This window comes from Mauremys mutica, chromosome 3 (genome assembly GCF_020497125.1).
Source record: "Mauremys mutica isolate MM-2020 ecotype Southern chromosome 3, ASM2049712v1, whole genome shotgun sequence".
Classification (NCBI taxonomy): Eukaryota; Metazoa; Chordata; order Testudines; family Geoemydidae; genus Mauremys; species Mauremys mutica.
The window spans coordinates 130,963,772-130,986,870 of NC_059074.1; the positions used below are offsets into that span (position 1 = coordinate 130,963,772).

General features: G+C 41.0%; 1 protein-coding gene across 1 annotated transcript in view; it reads left to right on the forward strand.

The window, feature by feature from the left end:
- Nucleotides 1-2,854: 2,854 nt before the first annotated feature.
- The window catches only part of DISC1 (DISC1 scaffold protein), a 356,636-nt gene continuing 336,391 nt past the window's right edge, over nucleotides 2,855-23,099 (forward strand). Inside the window, 1 exon segment of the mRNA XM_045011010.1 lies at nucleotides 2,855-3,063. Coding sequence (XP_044866945.1) covers nucleotides 2,997-3,063 — 67 coding nt within the window. The 5' untranslated portion in view covers nucleotides 2,855-2,996.

Consider the following 23,099-nt stretch of genomic DNA (forward strand, 5'->3'; position numbering starts at 1 on the left):
CTGTGGATTTTAATCTCCACACACAAAAGCAGATATTTCTCTCTCTCGGAGGTTTCTCTAATTTATAAATAGGCTTAGCAGAATTCGACTTATATTGTTGTATAATTTCAAGAGATGATCTAGATGTTTATTTTTAAGCATTTTTTATTTTTACTGATTTAAATTTTCACACTTGTGGGAAATTATGGGAGGTGTCAGACAATAATTATTAAACGACAGTAGATGTTGAGATTCAAGAAAGTTAAAGCTTTGTAACCATTAAACCACAATTTGTCAGCATCACATATCAAAATATATTAAATGTTTGCAAGCAGCACACTTTGCCTATCTTGTAAATGTATATTATTACTGATGGCAATATTTTTCCTTGGTTTGTGTGTGTACAATGAAATCGACATTTACAGATATTCACCGACAAAAAGCTAATTCTTGCATGCCTTCTCAAAGCTACATCAAGCTCAGGACACTTGGACATAGTCCGTAATAAACTAAGTGCTAAGTTGGACAAAATTGGTTAAAATGAATTAATTTCAAGGCGGAATCTGGAATATTAATCAGTCAGATATGAAGTATGCAACTTCAGTCCAAAAGTACATTAAAAACCAGTCAGGAGATACAAACTTTAGTATGACTACTTACCTAAATAAGAATAGTCATGTGCATAAAAATTTGCAGCTCCTTAGATTCAAACTCTTCTGGGCATGGACTTTTATCTGTCTATAAAGCACCTGACAAACTTTGGGTGTTATAGAAATAAACATATTCTATTATACTGCATCTTTTACATGTCACGCAAAGATAAATCTCATTCTAAATTTCATTATACAAATTACTACAAAATTAAACGCTTGATTTTTGCAGTTGTGTACAGAAGTTGCAAATTGCACAGACTGGCTGGCACTAATGAGAATTTCTCCTTAAAATAAAATCTCTTTAAAAATATTAGTTTTGCATTTTTATTTGATGTGTGTGTGTAGACTGTATATGTGATTTGAATATTTCTATGGTTGCTGTGTGGGTGTGGTGTGTATGTATTTATGGGTATGCATATGTCATGTGATATGTATGTGTAATATAGGTATGTAGCATGTATGGTGCACCTTTTGCACCACACAACCCTGATTCATTCCTAGAGCACTGTCCATCCTCTGCAACGAATGAGGCAGGGGTCCTGTAGAAAAAATAGTATATGATCATGTAACTAAATATTGTATACACGGGCAACCTTAATTCTTCCATTTTCTAGCTTCAGAGTGCTTAATTTTGCAACCTTAATGTTCTTTTAACATACACTTTTTTGGATGTAATATATGTGATGTGCTAAGCTGTGCTGTGTATGTATATATGAGTGTATATATGTGATGTGCACTGTTACCAATCTTTGCAATCTTATTGTGAGTTTTGTTACAGTTTATGTTTTCCTTAAAGACAGAAAAGCTGGAATTTATGATTAAATCAAAAATCTCTGCTCTTATTTCTCTCGCTCATAGTTGTGGAGAAAAGCTTGAAAACATGATCTGAGCGCACCTTAAAGGCTCAAAAACCAGAAGACAAATACCCCCCCACACCCAATAGATATACTTTGGCTTAAATAGCATGATTTTTTTTAATCTTACAATTTTTGAACTCCTAGGGCTGGCAATATTGGATGTGTGAGTGTATATATGTGATATTGTGTGTATGTGTGTGGTGTGTATATCTGATGTGGTGTATATGTACGGGGAGTATACATGTGGTGTATACATCTGATGTATGGGAGTATATATCTGGTGTAAGGTGTATGTGTGTATATATATGTGTGAGGTGTGGATATATATATAAGTGGTGTGGTATGGGGTGCATGTGTTGGTGTGGTGAATATATTGTAGGTGATGTGAATGTGTGGATATACATAGGTGATATGGTGTGTGCTGATGTGAGTATATATATATATGATATATGGTGTAGATAGGTGCTGTGGTGGGTGTGTTGGTGTATAGATGTGATGTGGGGTGTAGATATATTGGGGTGGGGGTATAGATGTGGGGTGCATGTGTGATGTGGTGTGTAGATATGTTCAGGTGGGGGTAGAGCTGTGGGCTGTGTGTGTGACGTGGGGTGTAGATAAGTTTGGGTGCAGATGTGGGGTGTGTAGCTGTGATGTGGGGTGTAGATAAGTTTGGGTGCAGATGTGGGGTGTGTAGCTGTGATGTGGGGTGTAGATAAGTTTGGGTGCAGATGTGGGGTGTGTAGCTGTGATGTGGGGTGTAGATATGTTTGGGTGCAGATGTGGGGTGTGTAGCTGTGATGTGGGGTGTAGATATGTTTGGGTGCAGATGTGGGGTGTGTAGCTGTGATGTGGGGTGTAGATATGTTTGGGTGCAGATGTGGGGTGTGTAGCTGTGATGTGGGGTGTAGATAAGTTTGGGTGTAGATGTGGGGTATAGATGTGGGGTGCGTGTGTGATGTGGGGTGCAGATAAGTTCGGGTGGGGGTAGAGCTGTGGGCTGTGTGTGATATGGGGTGTAGATAAGTTTGGGTGCAGATGTGGGGTGTGTAGCTGTGATGTGGGGTGTAGATATGTTTGGGTGCAGATGTGGGGTGTGTAGCTGTGATGTGGGGTGTAGATATGTTTGGGTGCAGATGTGGGGTGTGTAGCTGTGATGTGGGGTGTAGATAAGTTTGGGTGCAGATGTGGGGTATGTAGCTGTGATGTGGGGTGTAGATAAGTTCGGGTACAGATGTGGGGTGTGTAGCTGTGATGTGGGGTGTAGATAAGTTTGGGTGCAGATGTGGGGTGTGTAGCTGTGACGTGGGTGTGCTGGTAGCTGTAAGTGGGGCCCGTCTCTCCCTGTTCGGCGAGGGCAGAGACTGTGTCCCGGCGGGGGCGTGGCTCGGCCAGACCCAACTTTCCGTTTGTCGCGGGCCGTTAGGGGGCGCTGCCGGGCCGCGTCTGAGGCCTCGGGCCGGCCGGTGGCAGCGAGGCAAGCGGCGGGTGCGGGCGGCGCCGGCGGAGGATGTGGGGCGGCGCCGGCGGGGAGAGGCGGCAGCAGCCCCAGCCCGGGCGCGGAGGGCTGAGCCCAGGTGAGCGGAGCGGGGCAGCCGCGGCCTGGGTCGCGGCGCAGGGAGCCGGGGAGGCGGCAGCAGCAGCAGCAGCAGCAGCAGCAGCACTGGCCTGTGCCCGGCCCTGCTCCGCCTTGGGAACCGTTGGCTCGGGGCGGCTCCGGGGTGCCGGCGCGGAGCCCGGCGGGAGGCGGGTCCAGCCCCGGCCCTCGCACCCGGTACCGGTCAGTGGGGAGCCGGCAGCGGGGGCTGTGTTAGTCGTTATGGGTGCTTCACTGGCACCCAGGAGCCCCCGGCCGGACCAGGACCCCGCTGTGCTCGGCGCTGTACAAGCGGGGAACACAGAGCGGCGCCCGGCCCAGCGAGCAAACGGGACAGGCGGTGACCAGATAAGCCTCAAACCTGTGGCGGTCCGGTCAGCGTGACCACCGCGCTGGTTAGCTAGTGCTTGGGAAGGTCTGGGCTGGGTAGGGTGACCAGAGATCCTGTTTTGCCCGGGTTGGCCTCTTTTTTAAGGCTCGATCCCGGAGTTCAAGCCTTTTTGGGGGGCAAAACTGGGCATTTGTTCCCTTTGCTCTTGCCCTGGCAAGGGAGGGTCTAGAGGAATGTTTGAGCAACAGCAAATGGGACAAACATCTAGTTTTGCCAAAAAAGTTGTGGTGTCTGTAACATCGGCTCAGGAGAATGAGCCATGCCAGGCGGTCGGGGCTGACTCGAGCCACCTGGTGTCACTGCTTACCCGGCCTCTTGTTTTCAATGTAGGGAAATACTGTTACCTTAGTTCTGGGTCTTTCTGCCAGGGCTCCCCACTTCAGACCTTGAGGCTTCCAGTGGGAGCTGCTTTGGACTGGCTTTGGTGAGCTCCTCTTGTTCCAATATTCTTTTCATCTTGAACAGAAGATTAAAAACTTCCATAAACACCCAAAAAAATCTCAAGTAAAAGAAAAGATTGGGTATTTATCTCAGGTGGTATGTTGGTGTGTGTCCCTTGCTCATGGTAGGTGACTTAGATTTCAAGGCAAATTGTCCTTTACTTAAATATGAACTACAGTATCAAAATAATATTTAAAATAAACTATATTTCTTATACTTTTCTTTGTACAGTCCCGAGAGTCCTTGTAATGGCACTTCTGCTTTTCCTGCTAACTTGTCTACTATTCTGTTGCTTTTCTAAAACAAATCTATCTGTGAATTTTTTATTCTCCTGCTGAGTGTCCTGAAATAAATAATATCTGGTCTTTACCATGTGTGAATCTCAAAATGTCATGAACATTAAAAAAACGTAAGCCTCATAACATTCTTGTGGGCTATCATCCTCATTTTGTGGCTGGGTCTTTACTCTGTTTAACTGTGTTCTCTGTAACCAGTTGGTCAGTTTCTCTTTAGTTTGTAGGAAGGCCATCCAAGGAGAGAGAGCAATATTTTTAAAAGTAGGAAAAGATGTGATTGTAAAACAACAACAAATTGACAGACTTAGGAGCAGGGATCATGTATGCAGTGTAGTTGTAGCTGTGTTGATCCCAGGAGATTAGAGAGACAAGGTGAATGAGGTAATACCTTTTATTGGACCAACTTCTGTTGGTTAGAGACAGGCTTTTGAATCACACAGAGCTCTTCTTCAGGTCTTTGCACCAAAAGCTTCTCTCTCTACTCCTATCCCTTCTGTTGGTAAATGTCAGAAATTACTTTTGAATAATTAATATGTTGTCCCTTTAAACATGAAGTAGCTTTTTTTTTCTTTTCCTCTTGCAACCCCAGTTACCTGTGGTACCTTCCCCTGATGTTATAGATCAGATAAAAACATGAGTGGCCCTGGCGATAATCTACCAATTTACAGCTGTGTTTGTCCCCTGGAGCCAGTTTGGTCTCCTGCTCCTGTGATACTTAGTACACCTGTCGGAGTGTATGTTGAGGGTCCCTTTGTTGCCTATGGGAATGCAGTGGTCAAAATGAGGTGGAATTTTAGTAAGACACCACTGTATTTATTTTATTGCTTTTGTTCACCCAGAAAGCCTGACAGTTTTGAAATATTATTACAAAATGTACAACACAGAATTTATTTGTGTGCATGGAAAAGTTTCCAGCACTGTTGGAAAAAATATTCTGATTTTCAAACTGTGCAATTAGAGACCTACAGTTTCAGCACACTGATGCCAGTAGTTAATCCACAAGTAGGCAAGCATAGTAAATGTAAAGACACTTTTAAAAAAACATGCTCCCATCAACATGCTATACTGCTGGTTTAAGCCTTGTCTACACTAAAAAGTTGTATTGCTTTGACCATACTGATATGGTTAAAGCAGTACAACTCCTTCTAACATGGCTGAAGTTATGGCTGAAGGCACTTTATATTGGTATAGCTTTTCCTCCATGTGAAGAGGAAAAACGATAATTGTATAAATCACCATTATACTAGTATAACTACAACCATACTAGGGCTTTTACTGTTATAACAATTTGGTTAAAAAAAATAAATCACACCACTAACTGAAATAGTTATACTGGTAAAACTTCTAAGTATAGATCAGGAGTTCCACTAACATTAAGAATGTTGGGAACCCTAAGGTAGCTTGGCCACTGACATTTTAAGCACCATCTCATAACACTGCTGTGTTGATTGCCAGCAGAAGGCCACCCATCCATGCTAGAGCTCCCACTATTATTAACACTGGTTGAGCTGAACTAGTGTAAGCAATGGTGGGAAATTTTTGAAAAACTTCCCTACTGTAGGCTGTACCTAAGTGAAACATTAGTAATGATTGAGTGGACATTCCAGCTACTGTTTTGCTTTTCTAGAGATATACTTGTGTTTTATATTAAAGTTCCACTAGTCTAAGAAACCCCCTGGACAGACTTTTCATTATCTTTGCCAGTGTTACAGTAGAGCCTTACTACTTCACACTTACCAGTCCATACCAGTTTTTGTGTTCAAACTAGATTACAGTCTCTCTCTACTTTTGGATGAAGATTTAAGAGTGTTGTAATGAGGTATCTTATTACAAAGATTGTATTACTTTTACAAAATTTACTGCAGAACATATACCATGAACTATTGTCAGTAATTAAAACTAAATTACAGTTGTCAAATAAATGAACAAAATACATTGTGATGCATTATCTCTGCTTTTTTTCCCCATCGTGTTAGTTGAATTACTTATTTGCAATGAGCCTTTCAGTAATTAGTGCAAATTAGTGCGGGTCTACTGTATTAAACTTTTCCTGGTTGGTTAAAGGGATTCAACATTTAATTATAGAGTAGTGGCAGGGCCTTGTTCTCTTCACTAAAGTTTAGGCTGTGGTAGATTTCAGATGTTATAGGCACTGATAGTGGCTCCATAGTTAAGATTGTCTTAGACTTTTCATGTTGATAGGACTTGTAGGCCCCTGTGGAGCTGAAATGGTGGATTGTTTTAAAAGAAACCATAATAAAAAGTACTCTTGAAGGGGTCTTGGTCAATGGCAGGTGTGCCTGAGAGGAGAAAAGTGTTGGGGTTTTTTTTTTTAAGGAGACATTTTCAGAAATTTTGTATGGAGTCTCAAATTTCATTTATGTTTTGCACAAATAGTGTCTGGAAACTTAAAAATTCACTCAGGTATTAGCGTCACCCTCCTTTGAACTACAGACCCCATTTTCTGCCACAGAATGTTTTAGCTGTTCTCCATAGGAAAATAACATAACACACACTTCACCAGTTCATGTATGTCCCTACATCTATGGATGTGAATGGTGCTGAGGTCAGTGAAGGTTTACGTTGTAATGTTTGTGAGGAATGTGGTGTGTTATACATAATGGACGTTATTTTAAGCTTATTTATAGAGCAGTGGGGTTGTGTTGGATTTAAGATATCTTAGAGAAAGATAGTTTAGCTGGACATTTTCTTGCTTGTAAGGATTTCATGGGGCTCTATATGGGCACATGTGCCTACCTGCATCAAATCAGCTCCAGTATTGTGGCCTGTGCGTGCCAAGGTCCAAATAATCTGAGTACCTTCTTATAAATTAAACATTTAATGGGTAAAAATATTTTAATAAAACAATCTTTCCTTAGCGGTGTTACTTATAATGCCTGGGATTATTAACAATAATAAAAAAGAAAAAATCTAGTTTTATATTTCACCATAGTTTTCACTACTTACATTATCTATTTTATTTTATGTTGTTTATTTTGTTTATTTAGCAAGTTTTAAGAAGTTTACAAATCTTTGCCATGGGAAGATCAGAAGCAAAATGATCATTACAAGAGTTATATTTTATTTAAAGAGACCTTATACAGGAATACAGTCATCAGACCTTTCTGTTTAACAGGCTGTTACCATATTACAGAGTGAGCATCATTAGAATACCTCATTTCTAGTGATTTTATTAAATTGAGGGAAGTCTCTATATACACATTTACCAGACCAGGTATGTCTATCAAATGCTAATATTCAAATTCTAAGTATTTATCTGTCCTCTGTCTGTTTTACTGGGTAAATGACCGTTGTGTTAATTTTTAGCATAACCACAACCTCACATGGTTGGTTTTTTTTTTTTTTTTTGGAACCATTCCTCAATAGCTAGGCTATTTTTCTTTTTCCAGTGAGAGGCTACCAATAGCCAAGCACTTACTAGCAGATAGGAGATTAATTCTTCATCTCCTTTTGTATGACCATTTCCACTAGGAAGCCTCAGCAGGATTACCAAAGGATGGTTTGGTAATAAATATCCAATAATTTGTGGTATTTGGTTACGGACTGCATCCCAATACTCTAATGACTGGACATGTCCACCATACATGCATAAAATCTTATTTTAACCCAGTTTTTCCAACATTTATACCTGTTTAGTCTATATATTTTTTTAACCTGACTGGTATGAGGTACCATTGAAACGTATCTGAAATACATTTTCTTTTATTGTGCTACAGACTGAGGTTGCGGGTCGTCTTTTCTAGATCAAACCCTATTCCTCTGTCTGCAGTAATTTGTCTATCCACATCCTTTTCCCAGTGTTGGATGCTTTTTTATTAGGAAAGCTGTTTGCAAAGATTGATATAAATGTTTTAGATTCACAGTGTTTGGGCAGTGAAAATAAACTACTCACATGCACTTCCTGGCTTGCATGTACGAGCACAGTGCTGCATCATCTGGTCTGTAAAGGCTTGCAAAGGAATGACATACAGACATACTGTCTTTGTTGATTTTTTTTCCTCTCTCTTTAAAACGTATAACGTGTTTTATTCGCTTTTGTTCTTTTTTTAAATAAAGACTAGATTCTGATTCTTAACTACTGTATCTGATGTTGTTTTGAGGTAAAGACTATTTACATTAGTGGACGGTGAATACATAAAAAATAAGACAGAAAACACAGCAAATAATATTTAGTACTTCTGATCACACTAAACAGATGGTTAATTCTAACTGTATTCAAGAGTTAGGCACTCACTGTTTGGTTGTTTTGTTCACCATAACTTGGGCTTCCAACATTTACGAGCCACCCAACCTTTCAGATAAGATTTGTTTCAGAATATACAACCCCACTGGTACCCCTCAGGGGCTATGATTCCTTCATTTCAGCATTTTGACATTTTTGAGCTTTCTCTTTGCCTATTCTTTGGCAAGAGAGAATAATCTTCAGCCCTCTGTAGTTTAAAATCAAATACATATTAACTCCCCCTATTGAAACTGGGTTTCTTACCTATTTTGGAATATCAGACCCAAAGGTAAAGAGAAAGCAGCCTGTGGAATTGCCATAGTGATTTCTGAATTTACCCCTTAGCATGTTGTGTATTTTTACAGAGACTAGCCCTTTCTTACTGTGCCATTTAGATTATGATTGGAGACCCTGGTATGTTGTAATACTCTTCATTGTTCTGGAGGAAAGGCTGCTGCAAAACCCATTATAAACCTAATTTATAATGGGCCTCATTTATAATGTGGCCCATTATAAATGAGTGAATTTACTCTAGGGAAGAGTTTGGTCTACTGGGACTGAGCAAAGCATACTGTGGCATCCTTAATTTGAAATTTATTTGGTTGTTAATTTGATGTAATTTTCAGAAAATGTAACACCCCCCCACCTCCCAAACACCGTTTCTCATTGTTAGCTTATGGATACAGTTTCATTTACCAAATAAAATTCTTATCTGGAAAAAAGCTTTAAGATGAATGTCTTTTGATTTAAACTATTAAAAAAACAAATGGTGATCTTATGGGAGCAAGTGTCAGATATTTACAAGTTTCTCATTAGTTTACTTTATGAGAACTGTATTAGCATAGCTACTGACATTAAGATACTTCCAATATATTGGTGATGGAAATTAAAATAATTTAATGCCCAATTTAAAGTCTGCAGACACCTAGCAATTCTATAATATGCAAATCTGAAATACAATTGCTTTGTTCGGTGTGATTCCTTAGAGGAATATAGTATTTGGTTTGCACCTAGCCCTCTACAGAAGATCTGCATGCTGCAGATCAGAATTCTTCATTATACCTCTTAGCTATTCCTTCATTTTAGACCCACATTTACCTCCATCCCATACACCTTCTATTATCTCACTTTTAAAATAGTATATTACTAGTTGGGAGCCTGTCTCACAATGAACATAATTGGTGCTACTCTCCAGCCTCCCCTCTTATCCCCCCTCCCTTTTCCTTCCTCTGTTGCTGCCTTACAGACTGGTTATTGTTGGGTTGTATGATCATGACATCAGAGTAAATAATCTAGTCATTCCTTTGCTCCTCTTGCTTTCTGTCAGTTTGTTTGCATACTGCAGCCCTAGTGGGTAAAAATCTTAAGTTTTATATCTTAAAAAAAATAAAATTCAAACAGCTGTTTGTGACTTGTCAGAGATGGGGGGAGGGAAATGTGTATGACTAATAATAGCTTATATATAGCACTTTCCATCTATCATGAGCTTTACCTACATTTGTTGATTATACTGCATAGCACCTCAGTAGGACAAATTGGACTGTAATAGTAATTTGCTGAACCATATATACATAAATTTAGGTGATAGAACCTTATTATTAGGAGTTGTATGAGAAATGCAGCATCATGAAAATGAGCATATAACAAATGTTATGTCATTGTAAGTTGCTTTTTTCTTGTCTTTTCTTTATAGTGATAAGTGGATTGTTTATGTTGAGGATTTAGATGGGGAGAATGAGTAGGCTATGGTTGAAGGGATTTTTCTTGTTGGAATGAGAGGTCAGCAGGGTGGGAAGTAATTAATATCAGAATCCTTTGGTGGGTGGCCTGTGGGAAAGACTTGGAGCAAGGAGGCTGCTTGTAGATGATGGTAGGATTAGAAGTTTAGAAATATGGGGAGCCTCTGGTTTGAGAAGCCAGGAGGTGTCATAATGCTGAGTGCAATCTTCTCTCTTTTTGAGGATGAGTGTGTTAAAACTGAGAGAGGTTGGATGAAAAAGTTTGTGTGTATGGGCATGCGAGGCTCTTGAATTCTTTTCTCTGCTACTTCCAGGATAGTGGGGTTGGCAGGGTAGAGTTGCTGAGACCAGGGAAGTGGGTGATTATTGCTGTCTGTCTCCATCTAGCCAAGGTGACAGTATGGTTATAGTGGGGAGAAAGGGTGCAATGGTTGTTGTAACAAGGGGGATTTTTGTTTTGAAGAGGGCTGGCATTGTAGAATGTTGAAGAGGCCCTTAAGTGTGAGAGATGGATGTAGTGGAGTGGGTGGTGAATTAGGAAGGTTTTGGGGTTTAATAATCACTTTTGCAGCCAGCCCTGGGGTTCGCTATTCAGGTACCTACCTGTGGCGCTTGCATCCCTTTTTGATGGGTACTGTCAACTGGCCAAGAGGGTAGAACAGTGCTGCCATATGTTGGAAATATGGATTTCTAAGACTAGGGAGGAAGGGGTAAGATTGTGGTGGGCTTTGGTTCCTCAGTCCTTTGGTAATTGGCAGAGGTAGACAAGGTAGTAAGAGATTTGTAAGGAGATAGTGTAAACCAGGAACAAGATGTTTAATCTGTGTACCTTTTGGTTTTGCTTATTCCTCTGGAAATTTAGTTGTCAGGAAGCTAAGATACCAACCTTCGGTTCATGGTAATTTACCTTCAGTCGTTGGGGAAAGAAACCATCAATGATCTATGATCAAATTAAAAACAGAAGTTTCTAACTTTGCATGTATTACCACAAACTGGTTGGATGATGTTGCTGGGACAGTTTTGTCTTGTGATCACTTTGGTTGATGATCTCCTCTTGGTGATGGATAAAGATCAAGTGTACTTCCTGGAATGAGTGGTTGGAAAAGAGTTTTAATTTGCAGGTGGTTGGTCAGCAGGATTCCTGTTTAAATGATTATTTTAATGTTGTTGGGGTTTTGGTTTGTATTAATTATGTGTTAGAGTACATAGTCTTTTACACTCTATGGGATATGTCAAGTCATCTAATTTTAGCATAATTATGGGAATGAATGATTTTAATCTTAGCTCACTGCATTTTACATAAAAGTATGTAATTTAATTATATATAAAATGGTCTCTTATGTCTTAAAACCACAGTAAAAAGTGAGAGAAGTTTAAATTTTTTTTAAAAGAGGATTAAAAAAAGAAAGGAAGCAAAGGGAGTTAAGTAGAGAATAAAATAAACCAGAACAGCCGAAAGCTACCAAAAATGTGTGGCTGTGTGCTTTAAACCCACTCTAAAGCAACTGGAAAAAACAGTGCACAATTTAAAAATGATCTCCCCCTTAAAAAAAACAACCTCCCCCAAGTAAAAACTGTAAAGAAAAAAGGAGAATGTTATGAACAATAATTATGCCATTGACATAACTGTCAATAATTGTGCATGTGTGTATCTTTCTGTCTCTACATACACTAGTGGTCAAGTTACCTTGCTTCAGCATGAGTATACTAAAGTAGGAGAGGATTCAGGTATTCTTTCTTCTCAGCACTCTTGGCACTTGACAAGATCATAATCAGGCTTCAGTGATCAAGGGAATGCAGAGCCACAGAAGGGGCATTTTTTGGTAGCATGAAGGTGCGGCCCATCTCTTCTGTCCTGTCCCTTTTTGCCAAGATATCAGTGCTAGAGGAAGCCCTTATTACACTTGTTGAACAGGTGTGAAGTAAGATGCTTTTTCTTGTGGTCCTGTGGTACCTAGTGAAGGCAATATGCTTTTGAAAGGCATAGTGCCTACAGTTGGTGGTATAGCAGGTTACCCTCTTTTCTGTCCTCCTGCATGGCTCAGCCTAGAAAGAGATATAATTGAATGCTATATATTCAAATTATTTTTAAGAATAAACTGAATAATTTGGCATAAATATGTCTTGAGAGAAATACATTTTACAGCAAATTAAAAACTGATTGATTAAACAAGAACTTTTTAGTAATTAATCATAGTAGATCAAAGTGACATTTATGTGTCTGATGTCCACCAGCAAGAGCAAGAAAATCAGTTTACTCTAAAGGTCCACAGCCTAGGCACAATGGAGGCCCCTCTTCAGGGTGACTGTTGTGCGTATCCATCCATCCTAAGGCATCTGTTGCCATGATATAAGCCCATGATATCTCAGTGCATAAATACTGGATGTTTAATAGTCATCTGATAACTTGCTTTTTGGGCTTGTTTCAAATACTGAACACTTAACTGGTGTTTGTTTGAAAAATTATCTACTTTGGTTTGTTACCACATCTTGTATGACTAGTTTTACTAACCTTCTAACACTGTCCCTTTCTTATTAAAGGAATATGGCATCAATGCACTAGCCTTTCACTGTTTTTTTTGCATCTGATATGATACATTATTATAGTTTGACATGGAAAATATCTAATTAGATAATAGTCTAGCTGAATGTAATTTTTCAATCAGGAGGTATTGGATCTTTTGTAGTGTGTATTCTAAAAAAGTACAGATAACTAATGGAAAACTACAGTTCCTGGAACTTGGATTTGTAGGTCAGGTATGTTTTAAGATTTTTTTTGTCCTCATAAAAATGAATTATATATGGAGATATACCTGTCTCATAGAGCTGGAAGGGACCTTGGGTCAAGTCCAGTCCCCTGCCTTCACTAGCAGGATGAAGTACTGTCCCTGACAATTCTCCCCCCCCCCATTCCTAAATGGCCCCCTTAAGGATTGAACTCACAACCCTGGGTTTAGCAGGCCAATGCTCAAACCACTGAGCTATCCCTCCCCCATATTGTAATTCTTACTATATTAATATGTAGCAGATATTTCCACTGATGCGAACAGGAGAATATTACCGGTATGTGTAACTTATAAAATCTTTAAAAGTTCTAGTATGCCACAGTGTGGCCTTTTGATTTCTTTTCTTATGACATAGCATCTGTGTATGCTGAAATTCAGTATTTCTGTCAGTATATCCGCATACCCAAAGAGGGCATTCTAACCTTAAAATTTTTCTCAGTTCTACAGGAGTTCATCTCAGTCTTTTTCTCTCACATGCATCTTTGCTTTTGACTCTGACTTTCAGGTATCTGAGTCCAGGGAAGAAAATGGCCAAATTTCATGTCTACTAAACATAACTATTGCAAAGTTTTTCTTCTGCAAAAACTGAAGCATCAAGGCAGATGTTCTTAGCACATGAAGAAATTGGTAGAGCTTTTAAACATCTTTCTGTAAGACTGCTCATGTGAGCAGTTCCCACTGTGTGAAAAATTCTTTAAATTGTGGAGCCTTTGCAAACCATTTCAAAACTCCTTTGGGTGTTTCTTTTTCAGTTGTGTTCATAGTCTGAGTGACAGTCAAAAGGCTTTCGGTTTCAGGATAATGGCCATGCTGTTCTACTGGAATTAAAGAAGCCAGTCAATAGACCCCTTTATTTTATCAATGGAATAACCCGCAAGAAATCTGAGTCAGATATTTTATTAAATCTCATTTGCCCTATCAGATCTGAGAATAAGTACAGTATAGAATTTCAGGCATCTTTAGGTCATGTTCACAGTACAAAAATGTATAACCTGGTTTGGTCTTGTTTGTGTGGACAGGATTGAATCATGATATAGCCATATTAAAGAATCAAGTATAAGTATGGGAGCCCCAAAGTAGAGGCTAGCCTGTCACTTCTGGAGTCATGACGTCACATTTGGTTTAGATTACTATTGAAAATTTGTCTTAAACTAAATCCTCGATTAACTGTTTTTTCACAACATGAAATCCCACACAATTTGGTGTGACCAGCAGTCTTGGCTTACAGGAGAATCATGACTTGAATAATAAAGAAGTTACTATTTGTACCTCACTTCCAAATATTTTTGAGAGTGCCTTAGGATTCCAAAGAAGCGTAGGAAGGAATTAATTTTTCTCCAGTCTTTAAGATAAACTCTTAAAAAACAATTCTGTAAAGACACAAGTGCAAAAGGTACTGAGCCCTAAGGTATCTCATATTGTGAGGCAATTTTTTTTTTTTTTTTTTTTTTAGTGGTCATACCAGGGATATGGAATTTGGCACTCCCAGCTTAGTTACTCGGTCTACCTCACGCATGCTTTGTGAGCTTGGGCAAGTCACTTAACCTCTGTCTGGGTCTGTTTACCCACCTGCAAAATGTAATAATTCTGCATCACAGAATTGATGAGGTTTAATGTCTTTAAATACTTTACACTCCTTGGAAGAAAAGGATAATAGAAGTAAAAAGTAGTATTGTTTATAACAATGACTTTCAAGAGTGTTATGCCTAAAGCCAACATGAGCAACTCTGATAGAACACTAATACCTTTCTAGGCTTCTGCATCAGGTACAGGTTGGAGATCCCATCTGGACCACCTACAAATTCAAGGGCCTGGTCTCCAGGGGACGGGGGCTCCACATCAATGTCTTGTTGCTCAGAGCCATCAGGCTAACCTCCGTGGCCTTCCTACCTATTATTCAAACCTCCACAGTGCAGATCCTGATGGACAACACCTCCGCGATACTCTACATGAACAGGTAAGAATGCTCGTGCTCATCTCCCCTCTGCCTGGAAGCCATCAAACTCTGAACATGGTGCCACCAACACAGGATAATCCTGACGGCTCTTCACCTCCTGGGTGTCAACAACCTGGTGGACTTTGTGAGTGGGCAAACAGTCACCACTCATGAATGAGCTCTGCTGAAGTGTATCTGGAGCCAGTGATGACCTCACTGATAGATCTGTTCATCACTGATGTTGTTGATAAATGCTAGAACTTTGTTCCAGAGGGGGCGTGAGTCCAGGATCTTTACTAGATGCCTTCCTTCTGCAGTGGTCCAGTTGTCTCTTGTTCATCTTTCCTCTGACCCGTCCCCACAACACCCTTGATACACAGGGTGATTTTTCAATATCAAAAGGGACAAAACTACAGTCATTCTCACAGCTCTGTACTGCACCAGGCCATTTTGACTGACAGACCTACTATAAATGTCCATCCAGTTTCCTATCTAGCTCCCAGACTGCCAGGATGATCTTGCAGCACCACAGTCAGATACCCCATCCAGACAAGATGTCACTGCACCTGATGGCTTGGCCGTCGGCTGACAGAGTATCACAGACAGATTGCACCGTGCAAGTCCAGGATATCCTGATACAAAGCAGGAAAACATCTACCAGAAGAACATAGTCATCTAAATGGAAGAGGGTTCTTAATATGGGCAGCCTTACAAGGGCTTGACCTGGTCCAGGCCTCAGTATCACAGATCCTGACCTTCTTATTCTTAAAGCAGGCTGGCCCCTCGTTCAGCTCTATTAAGATCAACCTGTGTAAATCTTAGCTTGCTGTCTGCCTGTACAGTCATACTCAGTCTTTTCTCAAAAGGGCTATTGTACACTTAGGGTATGTCTACACTGCATTTAGACACCTGCCACTGACCTATGCCAGCTGACTCAGGTTTGTGGGGCCCAGGTTAAGGGGCTCTTTAATTGTGATGTAGACGTTTGGGCTCAGGGTGCAGCCTGAGCCTCTAGGACCCTGTGATGTGGGAGGGTCCCAGAGCTTGCGCTGCAGCCCAAGCCTGAACATCTGCATTGCAATTAAAGAGCCCCCTTAGCCTGAGTCAGCTGGCATGGGCCATCCTGGGGATGTCTAACTGCAGTGTAGACATATCCATAGGGTTAGAAATCCTGCTCCTGTCTGGGACCTCAATTTATTTCTCCTGGGACTCTTGGAGTCTCTATTTGAACCTCTCTCAATTGGTCCCTGAACCACATCACTCTGAAGATAGTCTTCCTGGTGGCTATTACATCAGCATGGAGAGTGAATGAGTTTCAGGTACTTATGGCCACCCCCTCAGCCCCCCCCCATAACATTTCATAGGGACACAGTTGTGCTACAATCTCACCTGAAGTTCATTCCTAAAGTCATCTCAGAATGTCATTTAAACAAGTGGATCAATGTGTCTGTCTTCCCCCTGAAGCCACGCTTGGCGAAAAGAAATTACACATACTATATGTATTTAGAACTTTGCTTTATTACATTAATAGGACCAAACATAAGAACGGCCATACTGGGTCAGACCAAAGGTCCATCTAGCCCAGTATCCTGTCTACCGACAGTGGCCAATACTAGGTGCCCCAGCGGGAGTGAACCTAACAGGTAATGGTCAAGTGATCTCTCCCCTGCCATCCATCTCCACCCTCTGACAAACAGAGGCTAGGGACGCCATTCTTTACCCATCCTGGCTAATAGCCATTAATAGACTTAACCTCCATGAATTTATCCAGTTCTCTTTTAAACGCTGTTATAGTCCTAGCCTTCACAACCGCCTCAGGCAAGGAGTTCCACAAGTTGACTGTGTGCTGTGTGAAGAAGAACTTCCTTTTATTTGTGTTAAACCCGCTACCCATTAATTTCATTTGGTGGCCCCTAGTTCTTGTATTATGAGAATAAGTAAATAACTTTTCCTTATCTACTTTCTCCACATCACTCATGATTTTATATCTCTATCATATCCCCCCTGAGTCTCCTCTTTTCCAAGCTGAAAAGTCCTAGCCTCTTTAATCTCTACTCATATGGGACCCGTTCCAAACCCCTAATCATTTTAGTTGCCCTTCTCTGAACCTTTTCTAGTGCCAGTATCTTTTTTGAGATGAGGAGACCACATCTGTATGCCGTATTCAAGCTGTGGGCGTACCATCAATTTATATAAGGGCAATAATATATTCTCCGTCTTATTCTCTATCCCCTTTTTAATGATTCCTAACATCCTGTTTGCTTTTTTGACCGCCTCTGCACACTGCGTGGGCATCTTCAGAGAACTATCTACGATGACTCCAAGATCTTTTTCCTGATTCGTTGTAGCTAAATTAGCCCCCATCATATTGTATACATATTGTATGTATAGTTGGGGTTATTTTTTCCAATGTGCATTACATCTCTTCCCCGGTATAACGTGACCCGATATAACACAAATTCAGATATAACGTGGTAAAGCAGCACTCCGGGGGGGCAGGGCTGTGCACTCTGGCGGATCAAAGCAAGTTCCGGGGGAGGGATAGCTCAGTGGTTTGAGCATTGGCCTGCTAAACCCAGGGTTGTGAGTTCAGTCCTTGAGGAGGCCACTTAAGGATCTGGGGCAAAAATTGGTCCTGCTAGTGAAGGCAGGGCGCTGGACTCAATGACCTTTCGAGGTCCCTTCCAGTTCTAGGAGATTGGTATATCTCCAATTATTACCTTTATTACATAACGCGGTTTCATCTATAACATGGTATGATTTTTTGGCTCCCAAGGACAGCGTTATATCGGGGTAGAGGTGTACTTTACATTTATCCACATTAAATTTCATTTGCCATTTTGTTGCCCAATCACTTAGTTTTGTGAGATCTTTTTGAAGTTCTTCAGTCTGCATTGATCTTAACTTTCTTGAGCAGTTTAGTATCATCTGCAAACTTTGCCACCTCACTGTTTACCCCTTTCTCCAGATCATTTATGAATAAGTTGAATAGGACTGGTCCTAGGACTCACCCTTGGAGAACACCACTAGTTACCCCTTTCCATTCTGAGAATTTACCATTTATTCCTACCCTTTGTTCCCTGTCTTTTAACCAGTTCTCAATCCATGAAAGGACCTTCCCTTTTATCCCATGACAACTTAATTTACATAAGAGCCTTTGGTGAGGGACCTTGTCAAAGGCTTTCTGGAAATCTAAGTATACTATGTCCACCAGATCCCCCTTGTCCACATGTTTTTTGACCCCTTCAAAGAACTCTAATAGATTAGTAAGACACGATTTCCCTTCACAGAAACCATATTGACTTTTGCCCAACAATTTGTTCTTCTATGTGTCTGACAATTTTATTCTTTACTATTGTTTCAACTAATTTGCCCAGTACTGATGTTAGACTTACTGGTCTGTAATTGCCGGGATCCCCTCTAGAGCCCTTTTTAAATATTGGCGTTACATTAGCTATCTTCCAGTCATTGGGTACAAAAGCCGATTTAAAGGACCGGTTACAAACCATAGTTAATAGTTCTGCAACTTCACATTTGAGTTCTTTCAGAACTCTTGGGTGAATGCCGTTTGGTCCCTGTGACTTGTTAATGTTAAGTTTATCAATTTAATTCCAAAACCTCCTCTAGTGACACTTCAATCTGTGACAGTTCCTCAGATTTGTCACCTACAAAAGTCAGCTCAGGTTTGGGAATCTCCCTAATATCCTCAGCTGTGAAGACTGAAGCAAAGAATCCATTTAGTTTCAACCATTCAGGCTGTTGCTCTGTCTATTTATAGCCATATCTGGATGTTTTGAAAGTCAAGCCATCTCCTTTGTAGAGGATCTGGAGATGAATAATACATTGTATCTTGCTGTGTTATCAGTTGGCTGGTGTAGTCTCTCACTGAACATCAAGGCTCACTGCACCAGAGCTCAAGCGACATCCTCTGCCTACTTCAGGAATGTGCCAATTTCTGCGATGTGCAGGGTGGCAGCATGGTTTAAGCCACTGAGCTTTTGTCAGGAAGCAGAGTGTCAAATTAAGCAGAGCAGTACTACAAACCATGTACTCTGTTTGCCTGAAGATTTAGGATTGGATTTTTTGATTGTTGCCCTCTGTAAAGGGACACAAGTTTTCTGGACTGGGGCCAAATGTGAATTAAAATTATATTGCACATACATAGCCTAATGCTTTGTGTCCACCTTTGTGTCTGCTTCATCATTATTTATGATAACAAAGTCTAGTGGTAAGAGAGAGATGCCTCTCTTTTGAGAGGGCAGGATTTCTCCAGATAAGTGATTTTCATCTAATGCTTAGGAAAGCTGCTACTTCATGTTGATCACTGCCAGTTATCACCACCTCTTGTACCTCTTCCCCTCCCCCCCAAAAATGAGGAGTATTGTTGTGAAGGTAGTGACAACTCTAGCAATATTTTGGGTTCCCAGATTTTCTGAAACTCTAAGGCCCTGTCAAAATTAGGACACTTTTTTCAAAACTTTTCCACTGTACTAATGCAGGTGGAGCTGAAGCAGCATTATTAAATCTTGGGAATCCTACAGTAAACAGCACTGAGGATGTTGTTTTAAGCACTATTTTGATTAGATCTACATTGCTCGTTGCTAGCTTTCCCTTCTGGAGGAAGCTGTGGCAACTCAAGTTGCTCTGCTCCTTCCCTCGTATCTATCTTCCTTTAAACAAGAAGTGGTGCCTTGGCTGCTCTGCTACCTTCTTCCTGAAAAAACTAGCTGCTTCAGATGCTCTGCTTCCTTCTTTTCCTTCTCCAGAGAAGGAGCCAGTGGTTCTCTGGCCCTACTTGGCCTGCTTGCCCTGGTAAGTGGGCTTTTTAGGCCCTGTTCATGCTGAATTTGTGTAGCTCGATCAGCTGCATTTAGTACTGTGCACCATTATGTGATAGTCTCGTGTCTGACCCTGGCAGGTGTATATATAGTGTTGTGCTTCACTGACTTCATTTTTCCCTCCCCCTCAAAGGACTTGGATGGTATTTCTCATTTGCCTGAAGACTCTCTAAAGTGGAGTGCTGCAGGGTTCCGTTTTGCCACTCCTCTAGCTCAGTGTATATGAGGCTACTGGGGGAGATAGTAGTAAGATGATTTGGTTGCAGTGTAGTTGGATTAGTAATGATCTATTCTATATAGGTTTTCATACCACACTCATAACCATAGGATCTGAGCTCCTTTCAGTACTGCATTAAACTACATACCTTTCACATGTTTATTCTCTCATCTTCTCCTCAGAGGGAGAAGTGTGTGCAGTAGAGTGTCTTGTTTTGGAGAGTGGCTTTTAAAATATATACATGTTGCTGTGTGTTAGAGAAAGTAAGGTCATAGAAGTGCACCTTGCTTTTGGAGAGGAAAGTGGTGAGTGTTGTGATGGCCGTTAGTTCTTGGGGGAGTTCACTCCATGATCTTGGACCACCCCCAAAGAAAGTTCTGTCTCCCACACAGACAAACTTTACTCTTGTTGAAAGTTTTAGTGTGCCAGAGGAGCATAGTTGTTGACCACAGTTTTTGTCCCAGAGCTTTAGATGGTCTTTTAGATACCTGGGTGCAGGCCATAGAGCATTTTGAAGATAAGGACTCAGTTCTCTGTGTGCTCACATCAGAGGAAATAATGTGGTTACTCAGTCTATCCAGAGTCTAGATGGCATTGAGATTTGGACTTTATAGCATGACCTCCTGAGTGAGGCTATAGGGTAAACTTCCTGTGAGAGACAAAGGAAGAGAATTTATACTGAGATTTTATTATAATAAATTGCAAAGTTAGGAGCTGATTCCTTATCCATGGCAATATAGGAGCTGCCATGTTTTATTTTCATTATGTCTGATCACTATTGAGCTGTTAGGAGAAAATTGCTATTTCAGTAAAATCAATTCTAGTTTCTGACTGTGCATCAGATACTTAAGTTGGAACTCAGTCTCTTGATAAAATTAAAATCTCTAGGTAGGAGCACTCAAACTGTGTTTGCCTTTGAAACTGGCTGCTGTCAGTGTGTTGTCACACTTTCCTTTATCCCTGTGATATGTTTTATATTGGAGCCTGCTGCAGGTGATCTATCTGACTGAGCCTAGGTGGGGGGAATCCACTGTGTCACACAGCCCATAGAATGATGTGGTTTATTAAATAGACCTCAGAGTACTGTCGTACTGCTGTTATAACTACATGTGCATTAGGTGGAACCCTTTAGTTATGGCACATTATTGCTGTCTCCATTATTTACTGTTAAATTTAGAGCGTTAACACAACTTTTTTCTGATTTTTTTTCTGTAAACGTGGACTATGACTTAAATGTTTTTGAAAACTCTGTTTTAAACTGAATAAACCAAAGATACTTTCTCTAAACTCTTTCTCCTGTACAGTCTTTTCCAAGGGTATGTCTACACTGCCCACATTACAGCATGGCCGTGGTGATGTGGGCAGTGTAGACATGCTTTATTGCCAGGTAGTGCTCTGCCGCTGATTTTAAAAAAACAAAAACAAAAAAACAACCCACCCAGAACAAGCAGTGGTAGCTTTATCGTGGAAATACCATGCTGGATCAGAAAAATGGTCCATCTAGTCCAGTATCCTGTCTGAAAGTTATCATTGCCAGATGCTTCACAGGAATGTATGAAACCTCCATAATACAGAGTTAGGCAATAATGTGCCCATAGTGTGTGAGGGGAGAAGTTTTCCTAACCTCAGATGGTTAATGTTTGGCTTTAGATCCTGAAGCATGAAGGTTTATATCCCTTTGTCATTTTTTTTTATTCTCTGTAATGTAACTCTAGATATACATATCTGTACTTCTATTTCCTCATCAATAAAATGGGGAATAATAGTTCCTACCCATGTTTTGTACAGGGATTTAAGGTCCTTGGAAGAAATATGCTGTATAAATGCAAAATATTTTAAGTAGTTTGTCTGCAATGACCGAGGTACATTGCCGGCAGTTACAGGTTGCCCACCACTCTTCTGCAGGAATGGATCCTGCACTGTTGACCAATATGCTGCTCGCTCTCACTAACACATCACGAGTGGCAGTGGAGTTATTCCTTAAACTACAAAGGCAAGAGGAATGCAACATTGATCTCACCACTTGTAGTAGCTACAACACGAGATTACTTGTGACATTCATGGAGGTGCTGACCACAGTCTAACGTTGCTTTTGGGCTCGGGAAACAAGCACCAAGTGGTGGGATCACATCGTCATGAATGTCTGGGATGACGAGCAGTGGCTATGGAACTTTCAGATGAGGAAAGCCACATACATGGGACTGTGTGAAGAGCTCGCCACAGCCCTGCAATGCAAGGACACGAGACTGAGAGCGGCCCTGTCATTGGAGAAGTGAGTGGCGATTGCACTATGAAAGCTGGCTACTCCAGAGTGCTACCGATTGGTCGCTAACTAGTTTGGAATGGGAAACTCGACTGTTGGACTCAAGTTGACGGAAGTGTGCAGGGCCATTAATTGCATCCTGCTCCGAAAGACCGAGACCCTGGACAACATGCATGACATCGTGGATGACTTTGTACAAATGGGCTTCCTTAACTGCGGAGGGACTGTAGATGGCATGCATACTCCAATTCTGGCACCAGACCACCTAGCCACCAAGTACATTAATTGGAAGGAGTATTTCTCTATGGTTCTCCAGGAGCTTGTGGATCACTGTGGGCGTTTCACGGACATTAACACAGGCTGGTCTGGAAAGGTGCATGATGCATGCATCTTTCGGAACAGTGGCCTATTCAGGAAGCTGCAAGCAGGGACTTTCTTCCCAGATCAGATCACCATAGGGAAATAGAAATGCCCACTGTGATCCTGGGAGACCCTGCCTATCCCTTAATGCCGTGGCTTATGAAGCCATACATGGGGAACCTTGCCAGCAGCAAGGAGCAGTTTAACAACAGGAGCTGCGCCCCTCCGCTTTGCATGCCCCTCCTCCAGTGCCTCACTCGCCTCGCCCTTGTTACGGCACTGGAGGAGGGGAACTTAATGTGTTTAATTTTGAATACCCAGAAAACACTGAAATTTGTAACCATCACCCTGATCATCTTGCTTGTATGTTGTATCCTTTCCTCCCATTCTACTGTCTGTCTGCGTACCTTTTGTTTTTTAGACTTTATGGTCTTTGGAGCAGGGACTTTTCCTGTGCTTGGAAAGCACCTTTGTTAGGTGATAGCTATCTGTTATTTAGATTTCCT